The 13917-nt window shown below is 37.2% G+C and overlaps 2 protein-coding genes across 2 annotated transcripts; both read left to right on the forward strand.

Moving 5' to 3' along the window:
- The first annotated feature begins 97 nt into the window (after window positions 1-97).
- atp5mc3b (ATP synthase membrane subunit c locus 3b) lies at window positions 98-2424 on the forward strand. The gene is made up of 5 exons (XM_077199458.1): window positions 98-170; window positions 382-469; window positions 1136-1213; window positions 1526-1716; window positions 2124-2424. Exons 2-5 carry the CDS (start codon window positions 431-433, stop codon window positions 2236-2238), a joined length of 423 nt encoding a protein of 140 aa, XP_077055573.1. The 5' UTR covers window positions 98-170; window positions 382-430; the 3' UTR covers window positions 2239-2424.
- A 576-nt stretch (window positions 2425-3000) lies between these two features.
- chrna1 (cholinergic receptor, nicotinic, alpha 1 (muscle)) lies at window positions 3001-13671 on the forward strand. The gene is made up of 9 exons (XM_077199447.1): window positions 3001-3216; window positions 4730-4872; window positions 5021-5065; window positions 6269-6378; window positions 6527-6722; window positions 7122-7359; window positions 11410-11633; window positions 12567-12806; window positions 12948-13671. Exons 1-9 carry the CDS (start codon window positions 3171-3173, stop codon window positions 13074-13076), a joined length of 1371 nt encoding a protein of 456 aa, XP_077055562.1. The 5' UTR covers window positions 3001-3170; the 3' UTR covers window positions 13077-13671.
- The last annotated feature ends 246 nt before the right edge of the window (window positions 13672-13917 follow it).

Genomic DNA, 13917 nt, shown 5'->3' on the forward strand with positions numbered 1-13917 from the left:
AATAAAAATGCAGTAAATAAGAGTTTAATGTTTTCTTTGCCCTAAGTGCAGTTTTAAATAAAGCACCATTGAATGACCTTCAAACGCGTCATTCAAACATCCGGGCGCTACATTAAATAGAGGGTCGGGCATGCGCAGTAGCTCCTCAGCGGTTCGACCTCTGCAGCCGGGTAAGTGAAGGAGAGCTAAATGGGAACCGGCGAAGCTAAATTGTCACAATCGTATACCATCATTGCGCTTTAGATGTATTTTTTCAAATCATTTGATGTATTTCACGTTCTACTGATTATACTACCCTTGCAAAAGCAGCTATTTAGTGCCTGGTAGCTTTTTGAAAGCGCTGATATTGCATTGACCTTAAACTGTCGTCTTTTCCCATAGAGACAGACGCGGGTTTATTCTTCACCACAGTCAGCGAGCTCAATCAAACATGTACGCCTGTGCAAAGTTCGTGTCCACACCCGCACTGGTGAGTATTTATGATGATTTTTTTGAAGCTGCAATACTATGGATATGGTCAGAGAATTATGGAAGAGGCCTGGTGCACTTAACTCTGTCCATTTGACATGCGGTGTTTGCATCTAAATCAAAAATTGCTGCTGCAAAATTCATGTTTCTGTATGTCATTCTGGCTAATATGTCAATGGGCATCTGATAGCTGTTGTGTTGCTAATGCTATCATCTGAACTGCGATTCCAGTGAAGTCAAGGTCATTATAACAATCTGACAGTATGTCTGTCCATGTTTCATGGATGACTGAAATGTGAAACAACTCTTTTAAATGTATTGCATTAGAGCTAAAGGGTAAAAATGGTTGATTTTTTTTTTTTATCAAGGCTGCAATGGTTATGTCCTGGTTTGTTGCTTCCCTTTTGCACTGGACTTGCCACAAACCTTTGATTCCTTTAAATATAAATGTAGTGTTTTGTTCAATTGGCATTTACCAGTCACATTCCAAATGTCATGTGTAATTTCTAATTGTTGCACATATTAAATGTACCTTCCTCGACAGGGTCCCTCCCACATCATTCTAGTGCTGAAGCAACAGTCCAGTGTGTCAGTCTTAAGTACAGCACTCCTAATGAATGTAATCTTATGTCTTTGTTTCTAATGACTCCTCTGATCCGTGTCTCAGGTCCGCTCTGGTTCAAGGGTGCTGTTCAGACCACTCTCTGCCTCTGTGCTCTCCAGGCCAGATGTCAGCTCTGCAGAGGTGAGTAGTTTATGTATTTGCAGATGTTTAACATTAGTGGCACTTCCTGTTCTAAATCAACATTAAATGTTCTTTCGAACACAAAAATTTTCTTTAAAGCTATTTTGAAACTAAGTGTTGAAAGAAATGCTGTTTAGTTTTCCCTGTGCAAGGATTTTGTCACCTTAAGATGCATTCCTTCATTATGTGAAATTGCTTCCATTATAAAACTGTTGCATAATGTCACTTTAATTTATCTGCAAAGTTTTATTCTTCTGTCGAGGGATGGTTGTTGCATTTCATTAATTTTGATTATTGTGCCTTATTTTAAAGGCCAGCCCAGCCTTCCTGCCACAGACCGCCGCTTCCCAGGTTGCAGTGCGGGGTTTTCAGACAAGCGCCATTAGCCGTGACATCGACACAGCCGCCAAGTTCATTGGTGCTGGTGCCGCCACTGTGGGAGTGGCAGGTTCAGGAGCTGGAATCGGAACTGTTTTCGGCAGTCTCATTATTGGATATGCCAGGTAGACTAGACCAACACAAACCACTGAAATGACCCCTTAATGCTTACCCTCTTTTTGCCATTAGCTGCCATACCCAGAAACAGAATGACTGCTTCTGGATATAGCAGTACTTGACTTTCCAGATGGTGGTCCGATGTAAACCAATTTTGGTATTTTTCTAAAATACTTATTTCATAGTTACATTATCATTTATATTTTAAAGTTTAATTAAGAACTGAGCTTGACTATTGCAGCAATGCAAGTGTAGTATTGTGTAAAATATTGAGTTTATGTAGTTCAACTTGAGCAAACTCATCTGTCACGCATCACACTTTTGGGAGCCGATGTCTTTTGTCCATGACCTAAAGCCAACTTCATTACAGAGATCTGGTGATAAGTGACCCATGACCTCTCCTTCTCTCCTACAGGAACCCATCTCTGAAGCAGCAGTTGTTCTCATATGCTATCTTGGGATTTGCCCTGTCTGAGGCCATGGGTCTCTTCTGTTTGATGGTGGCTTTCCTCATTCTGTTTGCCATGTAAATACGGCTCCGTCCACCTCTTCCCACAGCTGTGACGACGTGTTTTACACTGGCTACCAAAAGAGTTCTGTGTTGGTGTCATAAAATTGTACATTTTCCAAGTTTTGTTGAAGGCTGAGAAGATAAAACATGTATTGTAAAAATGTATCCAAATACAGAATAAATACATGCATTTCACTATTTAAAATATTGGAATGCCCTTTTTTGTGTGTTGGAATCCGGTATCAATGCAGACGCCTGTCCAGATTTCAAGCTATTTGGGGGGTGTTTTAAAAGGGGTTACTTAGAATTATTTAAATAATTCATGTCAACCATTTATAGTGCCATAATTTGTTACAGAATGGCTCGGAGCTTACGCATTACTTGAAATCTAAATGATTATCCTTAAACTTTTAGTTTATTTTTGTCTCTTGTAGATAATAAAATGTACTTCTATGATGTATCAATATAGAAAATTGTGCCATAATTAGGTTTCTGAATATAAAGAATTAAATGCACTTAAATCTACAAAAGCATCATTAAATGTTGCTTTACATATTCTACAATAATGTATCATTTAATTTGTTGCAACTGCAAGGGGGCTACGGAACGTATTTTAGACTTTTTCTTTTTTTAAATTATTATTAGTGACAGCAATCGGTTTAGATTAACTGAAATGATTACATTTTAAGATATTTGATAGTTATGTGAAACCGTAAACGCGTAGCGCTTTAAGTTTAAACCAAGCACGCACGTGCAGCAATGTTTGTCTCGCGCTGACTCTGACAGCTGCCAGCGCGCGCCACATGCATGTTTAACAATAGTGCAACTCACACACTCAGAGTTGAGCTACAGTCAGGACGCACAGACAACTGTCAGGACGCACAGACAACTGTAGCTGTGCTCCTATAGATTATTTCCTTCAGACGACTACACGGACTTTCTCATAAGGAGATGAATAACTTTATACTGATTTTGCATATTTTGCCTTTTCTATTTGGTGAGTAACCACTTTTTCTTTTAGATTCATGCATGGGGAACCTGCCCTATTAAATAGACGACAAAGTATTTAAAATGGCCATAAGTTATAATACATTGATAAAGGCTTTAGTTTAGCTCAATCTATGCTATTATGGAGAAGAAGAGTGTACTTAGAAATAAACTCCCACGACTACGAAAGCGGATACTCGTTTAGCCATTTCACCCAAGCTTTTGTTTGAAACCGATACAGGTTAATTTCCATAGCGATACGTTATGTTAAAATGATTTAGTTTTTAAACACTTTAAAAAGTTTTCTATGCTGCTTTGTATGGTATGCATACAATGCGCCCCGTTTGATTGACATGTGCAAGTGCGCGGCCTGCCGGCGTCATTCAGGTGGTTTGTGGGTGATATGAGATCAGTGTGTCAGAGGGCAATTTTGTGCTATTTGCTAACAAATATTAGCATCTCGTCTCTCTGTCTTTAAATGTTCTGTATCTTTTATGCTGAATCTCTTAGCTGAGGCTGAAGTCAAGTCTCTGCTCATCAGGGCGAAGTGATAGGCTACTGGCCTAAACTTAAACCGGAAAAGCTCCGTGTTAAATTTTTGTATCTGTAACTGTAAATGTACATGTGGACCCAAACGTTCACTCGTTTACCTGACTGTACACTTCTAATATGCATATTTGTAAAACAATGCAAATCAGTCAAATATTGAAAAATAAATGGTCACATTTTCTAATTAAATTATAAGGAAATGTGGGAAATTATTTACTTAATTATTCCTCTCAAAATGGCTCAGAGATGTAACAAAACATCATAATTTCAACAAACCAGTGGTACCCAGTTATCTGAATAAATTGCTTATTTGCCTGCAGAATTTCTGCATTCTTTCCGTTAGTTCTGGTTATAAAAGAATAGCCACCACATGACACCACATCAGTGTGTCTTAAGGTGATGATACACAGGGCAACTTTTTGAGCAATGTTGCTGGGCAATCTTGCCGAGCGATTGTTGCTTGGGCACTTTCCCATTGAAAATGGGCAATACATTTCTATCTGGATAATTTTGATCGTTCGTGTGCCCTGTGCCTCAGCTGGTTGAGATTGCCCGGCAACAATGCTCAAAAAGTTGCCATGTGTGTATCATCACCTTTAGTGTCAGTGTGTGTGTGTGTGTGTGTGTGTGTGTGTGTGTATGTTTGGGTGGGTGGCCTTTTGGTCCCTATTAGGAAAACAGCTTATAAATCATTCTAAATTATATTTTTTGAAAACATAAAAATGCAGAAAGTTTTCTGTGATGGGTAGGGTACGGATTAGGGGACAGAATATACAGTTTGTACAGTATAAAAATAATTATGTCTATTGAGTCCCCATAAAACATGAAAACACAACGTGTGTGTGTGTGTCATATGCAGTTGCTTGAGTCCTTCAAATTTAATCCTGTGTGTGTGTGTGTTTTGTGTGTAAAAAGAGTAGGGTGATAACTTATTCTCGCAGAGCATCGAAGTAGTGTGTGTGCTTGTGTTGCAGGACCAGCACTGTGCTCGGAAGATGAGACAAAATTAGTAAAGACTCTGTTTACCGGATATAACAAGGTTGTTCGTCCTGTCAGCCATTTTAAGGATCCAGTAGTGGTTACTGTTGGACTACAACTCATTCAGCTTATCAGCGTGGTAAATTATATTTCTGTTCATTTTTATTTCTTGTATTCTAATTTTATTTTTTGTAATCTAAAAATTCTTATGATTAAAAGTTTACATTGCAAAATCATATACTTTTTCTTTTCTCTTACCCTCCATACCTGCCTTTTATTTTTTACAGGATGAAGTTAATCAGATTGTCTCCAGCAATGTACGACTAAAGCAGGTGTGGGTTTGAGCTGCTGTTTCAGTTCCTGTGTGCTGTTATCAAAGTAGATATCAAAATCTTTACTTCTGTACATTCTGCACTATAACATTTAATGTGTCAAATATACTTGGGTCACTTGAAATCAGTCAAAAATGTCCAGGTCACATTTCAACTTTAAATTATAAGAAACAAATTAGAAATCATATTTTGCATCAAGAAAACACCATTATTTTTATGTTAAAACCACTAATTTTCTTAACTGCAATGTGCCTGGTATTGTCTTTCTTTTTAAAGATGATTCTAATTTCATTTTGCAACGATTTATTTTGATTTAATTAAACTAAGTTAATTTTTAAAGAATAAAAGGCAGTACAACATATGCTGCCTGCCATATAATTACCCTAAGATCAAAATACACAATTCTTCTTTTTAATGGAATATTGTATTGTTTATTATAAATCATTTATCTGTGCACACCATTATTTCTTTTAGAAAAATCATGTGCCCTCATGATCTTTAAAGTCAGCATAAAACTGACTGTTTTCCCCCCCTAATGTGAAGTATATCAGAGTGAAACAGGTTCTCAAACAAGAAAAAATGCAGAACGGGACTTGATTTTGTCCAACAGGAATTGATTGGATTGCTGGATGGATGTGGTTTGCCATTGCTGTGATCTCGTTACTGACAGGTTGTCCGGCCCTTGCACCAAAAACACGTCATCAGAGAAGGGAAGAGATCTTACCGCAAGAAGGAGGGGGAGTTATTTTGATTATTACGAAGGAGCATGAAATAAAAAAAGCTATAGTGATGTGTATGGATAAATAATTTATAATAAATACCACAATATTCCATAAAAATAAGAACCGTCAAGTTTGATTTCATGGTGAATTTAATCAAAATAAATTCCCCTCCTCCTTATAACAACATCTGTCCTCTGATAACGTTCAATGGAACAATAACCTATCCATTTCTGCAACCTGTCTCTCACATGAGATCACAGCAATAGCAAACCACAACCATCCAATCAATTCTCAATGGACAAAATCAGGTCCCATCCTACATTTTTTCTCTCATTTGTAAACCTGTTTCATACGTCAGAATAGGGAAGAATATTATTGCAACTTCTGTTTCATGCCAACTTTTAGAATTACATTACTCATGTGGATACAGCCAGGACTCAATACACATGTATCAATCTTTTTCTCCTTTTCTCATGTTCAGCAATGGAAGGATGTGAATCTGCAGTGGAATCCTGATGACTATGGTGGCATCAGGAAGATCAGAATTCCCTCCACTGACATCTGGAAACCCGATTTAGTGCTTTATAACAAGTATGAGTCACTTTGTCCAGTTGGCTTTCTCCCATTGTATGTATTTATCCGAGTGTATTTATGTTAGTGTGAGTCTATCAGGTAAAATAAATGAATTGAAATGTGCATATACTTGGTCTAATATATTTCTTTATTTGTGTATGTGCAGTGCTGATGGAGACTTTGCCATCGTCCATGAGACAAAGGTCATGTTGGAGCACACGGGTATGATAACATGGACTCCCCCGGCAATCTTTAAGAGCTACTGTGAGATCGTTGTCCTTCACTTTCCCTTCGACCTGCAGAACTGCAGCATGAAACTTGGAACGTGGACCTATGATGGCAACCTTGTCATCATCAACCCAGTAACTATAACACACACATGATGGTTATAGGATTTAGTATCCATCTTGTTTTTAATGGAAACGCAGGTACGGCCATATGTAACTTAAATGTGTAAGGCCTCTGGTGACATTCACTTCCAGTTGTTTTACTGGTACAAAAACAGTCTGTTATGCTGCTTGCAAGCTGGTATTTGTTATAGTATTATTTAAATTGATTATCATAATCATAAATACACTGGCTTGTACTGCAAATTGTTTTACTGTGCACTTTGTTATTCTTCTAGCGGCTAACGAATAAGAAGTCTCGCACATTCACAGAAAATAGCTTGCTTCCGCACTGCAAAATAAGATGGATAAATGACTGTACATTGCTTATTGTATGAACCAGGATATTAATGCATCTTTTTGTGTATGTGTAAGGACAGCGACAGACCAGACCTCAGTAATTTCATGGAGAGCGGGGAGTGGGTGATGAAGGATTACAGGAACTGGAAACACTGGGTGTATTATGCTTGCTGTCCAGATACACCCTACCTCGACATCACTTATCACTTCCTCCTGCTCCGCCTCCCGCTCTACTTCATCGTGAACGTCATCATCCCCTGCATGCTGTTCTCCTTCCTCACTGGGCTTGTGTTCTACCTGCCCACAGACTCTGGTAACCCACTGTGTGTTTTTGTGAGCGTACATGTGTGCTGGGTTGTGCGGTATGACCAAAATCTTATATCATTGTTTATTTTTAATTCATTATTTTATTTTTTTACTTTTTATTTATTGTTTATTTGTAAAGGGACCATGCACAATTTTTAACATAAAATTGCCATTTCATGTATTGTACCGGATTTAGCCAAAGGCTATTTTTCATCCGCAGTCCCCCAAACAGGTCAAAACTAACATAACATTACACAGACAATAAATACATACATACCCACATACTGTCAAGGCCATAAAAAATTAACTACAACAATCTCAATGGTTACATAATAAGGATTTACACCCTTTTATATCCTCAGATAGGGCATTCCCCTGGTTTGTGGCTTTCACTGAGAAAGATGATAGTCCAAATGCTGAACGACGAAAAGGAACCAGACAATTACTCATAAGTGATAGTCTGGTAGATCTCACAGAGGTGTCACAGCGAAGATGAATAAAATCACGTAATACAGAAGGAGCCAGACCGTTTAAGATTTTATGAACCATACACAAACATGAATAAAGTCTAAAATTATTAGTTAGTTTAACTACACATGTACATTAGTTAAGAAAGTTATGTTTCTCTATGATCCTACAAGAATGAAAATGGTTAGGTTTTTTATCTAAAATTATTAATGTCTGTTTATATAGAGATTTTAAGGGTTTAATAACAGTTTCACCAGCTTGACCCCAACTTGTCAAGCAATAAGTCATGTGAGAAAAAATTGTAGCATGCATAAATGCCTTTGCTACATCAAAAGAAAGACATTGTCTAATTTGTCTAAAGTTTGACTATTATATTTAACATTCCTCACCATTTTCTTTACGTGTTTTTTGAAACTGAGATTTGAGTCCAATATTATACCAAGATAATTAATCTAATTTACAATTTCTATCTTTTCACCATTATTAAATATATCCACATCAGAAGATTTAACATGTGTTTTTGAGAAAAAAATTCCTTTTGTTTTACGGATGTTTAAGCTAAGACATGACTGATCCAGCCACTGTTGAATCTTCACTATAGCAGCTTTTAACTTCTCAGCTGCTAATTCTGCTGTTTTCGCATGTGTAGAGATAACAGTATCATCAGCATACATTTGTACTTGTATCCCTTCACACTGTTGTGGAAGATCGTTAATATACAAACTAAATAGTAGGGCCATAGTACTGATCCTTGGGGTACACCCATTGTATAATGCAAATTACAGGACTTAACCCCTTTAATTCTTACACATTGTTCTCTATTCAATAAGTATGAGGATACCCATGCCAAAGCCTCCGATGAAAAATGAAATGTAGACAATTTAGAAAGGAGAACTGTATGATTAACGGTATCAAAGGCTTTACGTAGATCTAAAAATACAGCCCCAACAAATCCTCCTTTATCAACTTTAGATTTTATTTGCTCTATTAAATATAAAGTAGCTGTTTTGGTAGAATGATTTACTCTGAAACCAAATTGCATACTATGTGAGCCAGACTCAATGGTATTGAGTTGGGATGTCAGCTGTTCAAAAACATTCTTCTCTGCAACCTTAGAGAGTACTGGCAGTATGATTATGGGTCTATAGTTACTAACCACATAATGGTCTCCAGATTTAAAAATAGGAGTAACAATGGCTTTTTTCCACACAGTGGGAAAAACACTACCTTCAAATGACAAATTAATCAAATAAAAACAAATCAATAAAGAAATTAAGCAATAGCACAATCATCTTCAATTAGCTTTCCCCTAACTTTAAGTTTAACATCTCCTGTAAAATTTATTTCTTTTCGTAAAAGGGTATTTATGTTTCTCCAAATTAGCTTACTTTTACCTTTTGCCTCATTCATTAAATGAAGATAATAATTGGATTTAGCTACTCTCAGTTCTCAAATTACTTTATTTCACAGACCCTTATAGCAAAGCCTATCAATGTCTCTTCCAGTCCTAATAGCTTTCTTTAGTGCAGAATCCCTATTTTTCATCAGCTTCCATAAATTCACATTCAACCACGGTAATATATTCTTATGCCTGTTTTTTTCCCCCGAACACTAACAATACATTTATCTCTTACAGAATTAATTCTATTATAAAATATATTACGACCATAATCTATATCCTTGGAAGATAAGATATCATTCCACTCTAGATCAGCTATTTCCTCGTCATATGCTACTAATTTTCCTTTCGGTATGCAATGAAAAACATTATTAGAAGTTCCTATATTTTTTTCAAATCTGTTTTTCGTTAGTTTCCGTGCAACTAAGGTTAAATTGTGATCAGATAACCCGGTGACCAAATTATAACTCTTGATTGTCCTTTCAGGTTTATTAGCAAATATTAAATCTAACTGTGTTTTTGAAGATTTAGAAATTCTAGTTGGCCATTTGATTAACTGATTTAGATGGAATTTATCTGCAATGATTTTCATTTTTTTCTAAATCAGTCTAAAACATTGATATCCAGGCATAATAAATACACTAGAAGATCATGATTGTTGCAACCACGTTTCAGAGATACAAAGAAAGTTCAAGTTTGAATTGGATTATAAATGAGACAACTGTTCGCTCTTTGCAACAATGCTTCTTACGTATATTCAAATGACTGCCAAAAAGTCCTCTCGGTTTCACTTTCGGATCCCATAGGACCTTCGCATGGTTAGCAGTCTGAAAGATCTTACATAATGTCTGCTTTCTTGCTGCAGGGTTTCGGCACGAACAAGCGTTTCCATGGTACAATGATATTTTTTTTACTCTTGTAAAATGACTGGAAAGTAGTGTAGAGGTGTCATACCTTGGAGCATTGGGTATGGTGTTGATTAAACTCACTTCATTGTTTGTGAGGCCAGGTAGATCTACAGGAAATCCCCAGGCACACCCTTTATTTTGAGACCCCACCATGGTTGTCACCAAGTGAGATTCAGCTCCAGAGTCCTGCTGTATTCCTGGGCAAACTGGTCCCGGATTTAATTGAACATCCCCAGAAAGCAGTAGTAAGATGAGCAAGAAGCCATAAGTTAGAATAACTCCCGCTGGAGTGGAATTTGTGTTGTAACTTTGCAGTCCTTTTTCATGCTCAAACAACAACATTACACACTAAAGAAAGTTGAAAATGTAAAAAACATGACTGGTCCTTTTCAAAGGGATAGTTCACCCAAAAATGAAAATTCTGTCAGTATTTACTCACCCTCATGTTATTCCAACCCTGTAAGACCTTCGTTCATCTTCGGAACACGAATTAAATATTTTTGATGAAATCTGAGAGCTGGATCACTCCTCCATACCAGTCCATAGGCTTCTTCAGGGATTGAACTTGCCGGCCTCGAAAAGTTATTAAAGACATCGTTAAAATAGTCCAAGTGACTACAGTGGCTTAATCTTAAGTTTATCAAACGACAAGAATACTTTTTGTGCGCAAAAAAAAACAAAAATAACGACTTTATTTCAACTATTCTTTACCTTCTCTCTGGGCCTTGAGTCAGGTTACTAGTTTAACATCGTACGCTTCTGTTGTTGTATGTCACACGCATCCCCCACATGACAAGCGTCGGCCAATAGTGAGCCTACGTGTGACGTAGCACTACGCAATTACACTAGTACAACTTACTAGAGGCCCAAAGAGAAGGAAATGAATAGTTGAAATAAAGTCGTTATTTATGTTTGTTTTTGCGCACAAAAAGTATTCTCGTCGCTTGATAAACTTAAGATTGAGCCACTGTAGTCACTTGGACTATTTTAACGATGTCTTTAGTGACTTTTCGAGGCCGGCGAGTTCAATCCCTGAAGAAGCCTATGGACTAGTATGGAGGAGTGATCAAGCTCTCAGATTCCATCAAAAATATTTAATTCGTGTTCCGAAGATGAACGAAGTTCTTACGGGGTTGGAACAACATGATGGTGAGTAAATACTTACAGAATTTTCATTTTTGGGTGAACTATCCCTTTAAGTATATTACAAATGACAGGTACTTAGAGCTTGATGGACATTTTGAACTTCACTAGTTTTTGTCTTGTCTTGTGTTGCTTGCAGGTGAGAAGATGACCCTCAGCATCTCTGTCCTGCTTTCTCTGACTGTGTTCTTGCTGGTGATTGTTGAGTTGATTCCCTCCACGTCCAGTGCCGTTCCACTCATCGGCAAATACATGCTCTTCACCATGATCTTTGTCATTGCTTCTATCATCATCACTGTGATTGTCATCAACACACACCACCGCTCCCCCAGCACACATACCATGCCTGCCTGGGTCCGCAAGGTACGCATGTCAAAATAATGCCAATAACATACACTAGAGTTGTGTTGGGTGGGGTAAATTAAGAGCGATCTGCTGTGATGTCACAATCATGGTGCATTGTGGTTTATGGATCTGCCTGAAGTGTACTTGTTGAGTAGACTCTGTCAAAATTGAGGGGTAAAGAGTCTGGCCAAATAAACGTCCCTTGTCCACTTGACGAAGTTGAACGTGCTTCAAAATGGAAGTGGGGATTCCTTAAAGGGGAAGTGCTTAGGGAAGTTTGCAAGTTTATGTCTAAAGGTGGAGTTAAACGCATTCTAGTACGCCTAGTGAGACCTTAATTAGCTGGTTAAGGTGTTTAATTGTGGTTGGAGCTAAACTTTGCAGGACAGTAGCGCTCCAGGACTGAGGACACCCCTGATCTAGTATACAGCAACTGTATTAGCTAAAACAGTATATCATTAAGTTCACATGTAGTATAGTTCACAGTATAGTTGGAATACAAAAGAAAAACTTTGATGGAAACTAACTGTGTACTCAAAATGTACTACTGTTACACTTAAAGTACACTTAACAGTTTAATTTCTTAAACTAAAATATGGGCAAATTTAATTCCCAAAATGTATTGAAATAGTACATTTACAAGTATATAACTAGAACTAGTACATTGATTTTAGTATACCTATTACATGAGTATACTTGGAAAATATACTTGAACTTTGCTTAAGTTTTCTTATTATAGTTACTTTTTACTCAGCATTTTTCACACAAAGGTACTTTTATGGAAGTTACATTCAAAAACCAGTTGGTTTAAAATTTTTAAAGTGGACTCTCAACCAGAGGCATGAGTTGAGAGTCATTATTTTTGCAGTCCCATTTTGTGCTGCTAGTGAAGTACTTTGAGCTACTGATGAACCTGTTTATATTCTGATCAGGGATGCCTCTGTTTTACAGATCTTCATAGACACCATTCCAAACCTGATGTTTTTCTCCACCATGAAGCGACCATCCCAGGAACGACAGGAAAAGCATCTCTTTCCTGCCGATTTTGACATCTCTGACATCTCAGGGAAACCCATGCCAGCCTCTGTCACTTACCACTCTCCCATAACCAAAAATCCTGATGTACGTAGTGCCATCGAGGGTGTTAAATACATCGCAGACACCATGAAAAGCGACGAGGAGTCCAACAATGTGAGAATTCATCTCTATCATTTTATGCTCTACTTATCTATAATGCTTTCTTTCTCCTTTATTTTACTTAAGTTGTAAAGTACTTACTCTAACTTCCTCTTCCTCTTCCTTCTTTGTCTTTCACTCTGTCTGTTCATTTAGGCCGCAGAGGAATGGAAGTTTGTCGCTATGGTCCTGGATCACATTCTTCTCTGTGTGTTCATGGCGGTGTGTATTATTGGCACTTTAGGGGTGTTTGCCGGACGCCTGATTGAGCTCAGCATGCTGTGAGAGTCCAAAGGCCCAACTGAAGCCAGGGACTGGAGTGACTTGACTCTCTGCTGAGCTGTAGTAAAGAGGCTGCCTGGAACAGTGTGCTAGACAACAACTGGAAAATAAAACGCACCACTTGTTTCTCTTTATTTAAAGTATATCTGTTATAACAGTTGCTCCTTCACTCAGAATGTCAGTACCCTGTGTTCATATTTATATTGACAAAATTAAGCAAAGAAACATGAGAACGCATGGCATTTATTTTACGTAGGAGTGTATTATATTTTATTCTGTTTATTTTATGTGTTAGATTTGTTTCAAATGTTTTTTATTTTTCTTGGTTTGTGTTTTCTGTGGTAACCAATGTACTTGAATGGCTTGATATTTAAAGAGAGAAAAGGATGAATAAACTGTTTTTTAGCGTAAACTGTAACTGCAATAACTGCACATTAAAAAAAACTAAACCTGTGTAGCAAACAAATGGTTGGCGATATTGCTGTTTTTGTTTGGTCTGATTATTATACGTTTCTTTTGTGAACGAATGTTTTTGATTATGCATACCTGATTAAATTTTTGTCTTTAAATGCATCATAAACTTCTCTGTCTAAAACTATCACAATGTTTGGGTTTTCTTTCATATAATTAATTTCCTCATTGCAATTATATGCTTTAGTGGTTCAGCAACTGTTATGCCTGTAGCAGACTGATTTTATTCTCAGAATGATCAAAAATCAAAATCAAAATTTTCAAATAAAAAAACTTAGGGTAGAAAATTGTCTTTAGTCAAAGGAAAAAAAATATTGCATACCACCCCCCCTGTTTTCTATCTATTTTGATTGACATGTCTGTTATTCCACAT

The sequence above is a fragment of the Siphateles boraxobius genome, unplaced genomic scaffold, assembly GCF_051911475.1.
Source record: "Siphateles boraxobius isolate OS27281-9 unplaced genomic scaffold, OSU_SipBor_1 41, whole genome shotgun sequence".
Lineage (NCBI taxonomy): Eukaryota > Metazoa > Chordata > Actinopteri > Cypriniformes > Leuciscidae > Siphateles > Siphateles boraxobius.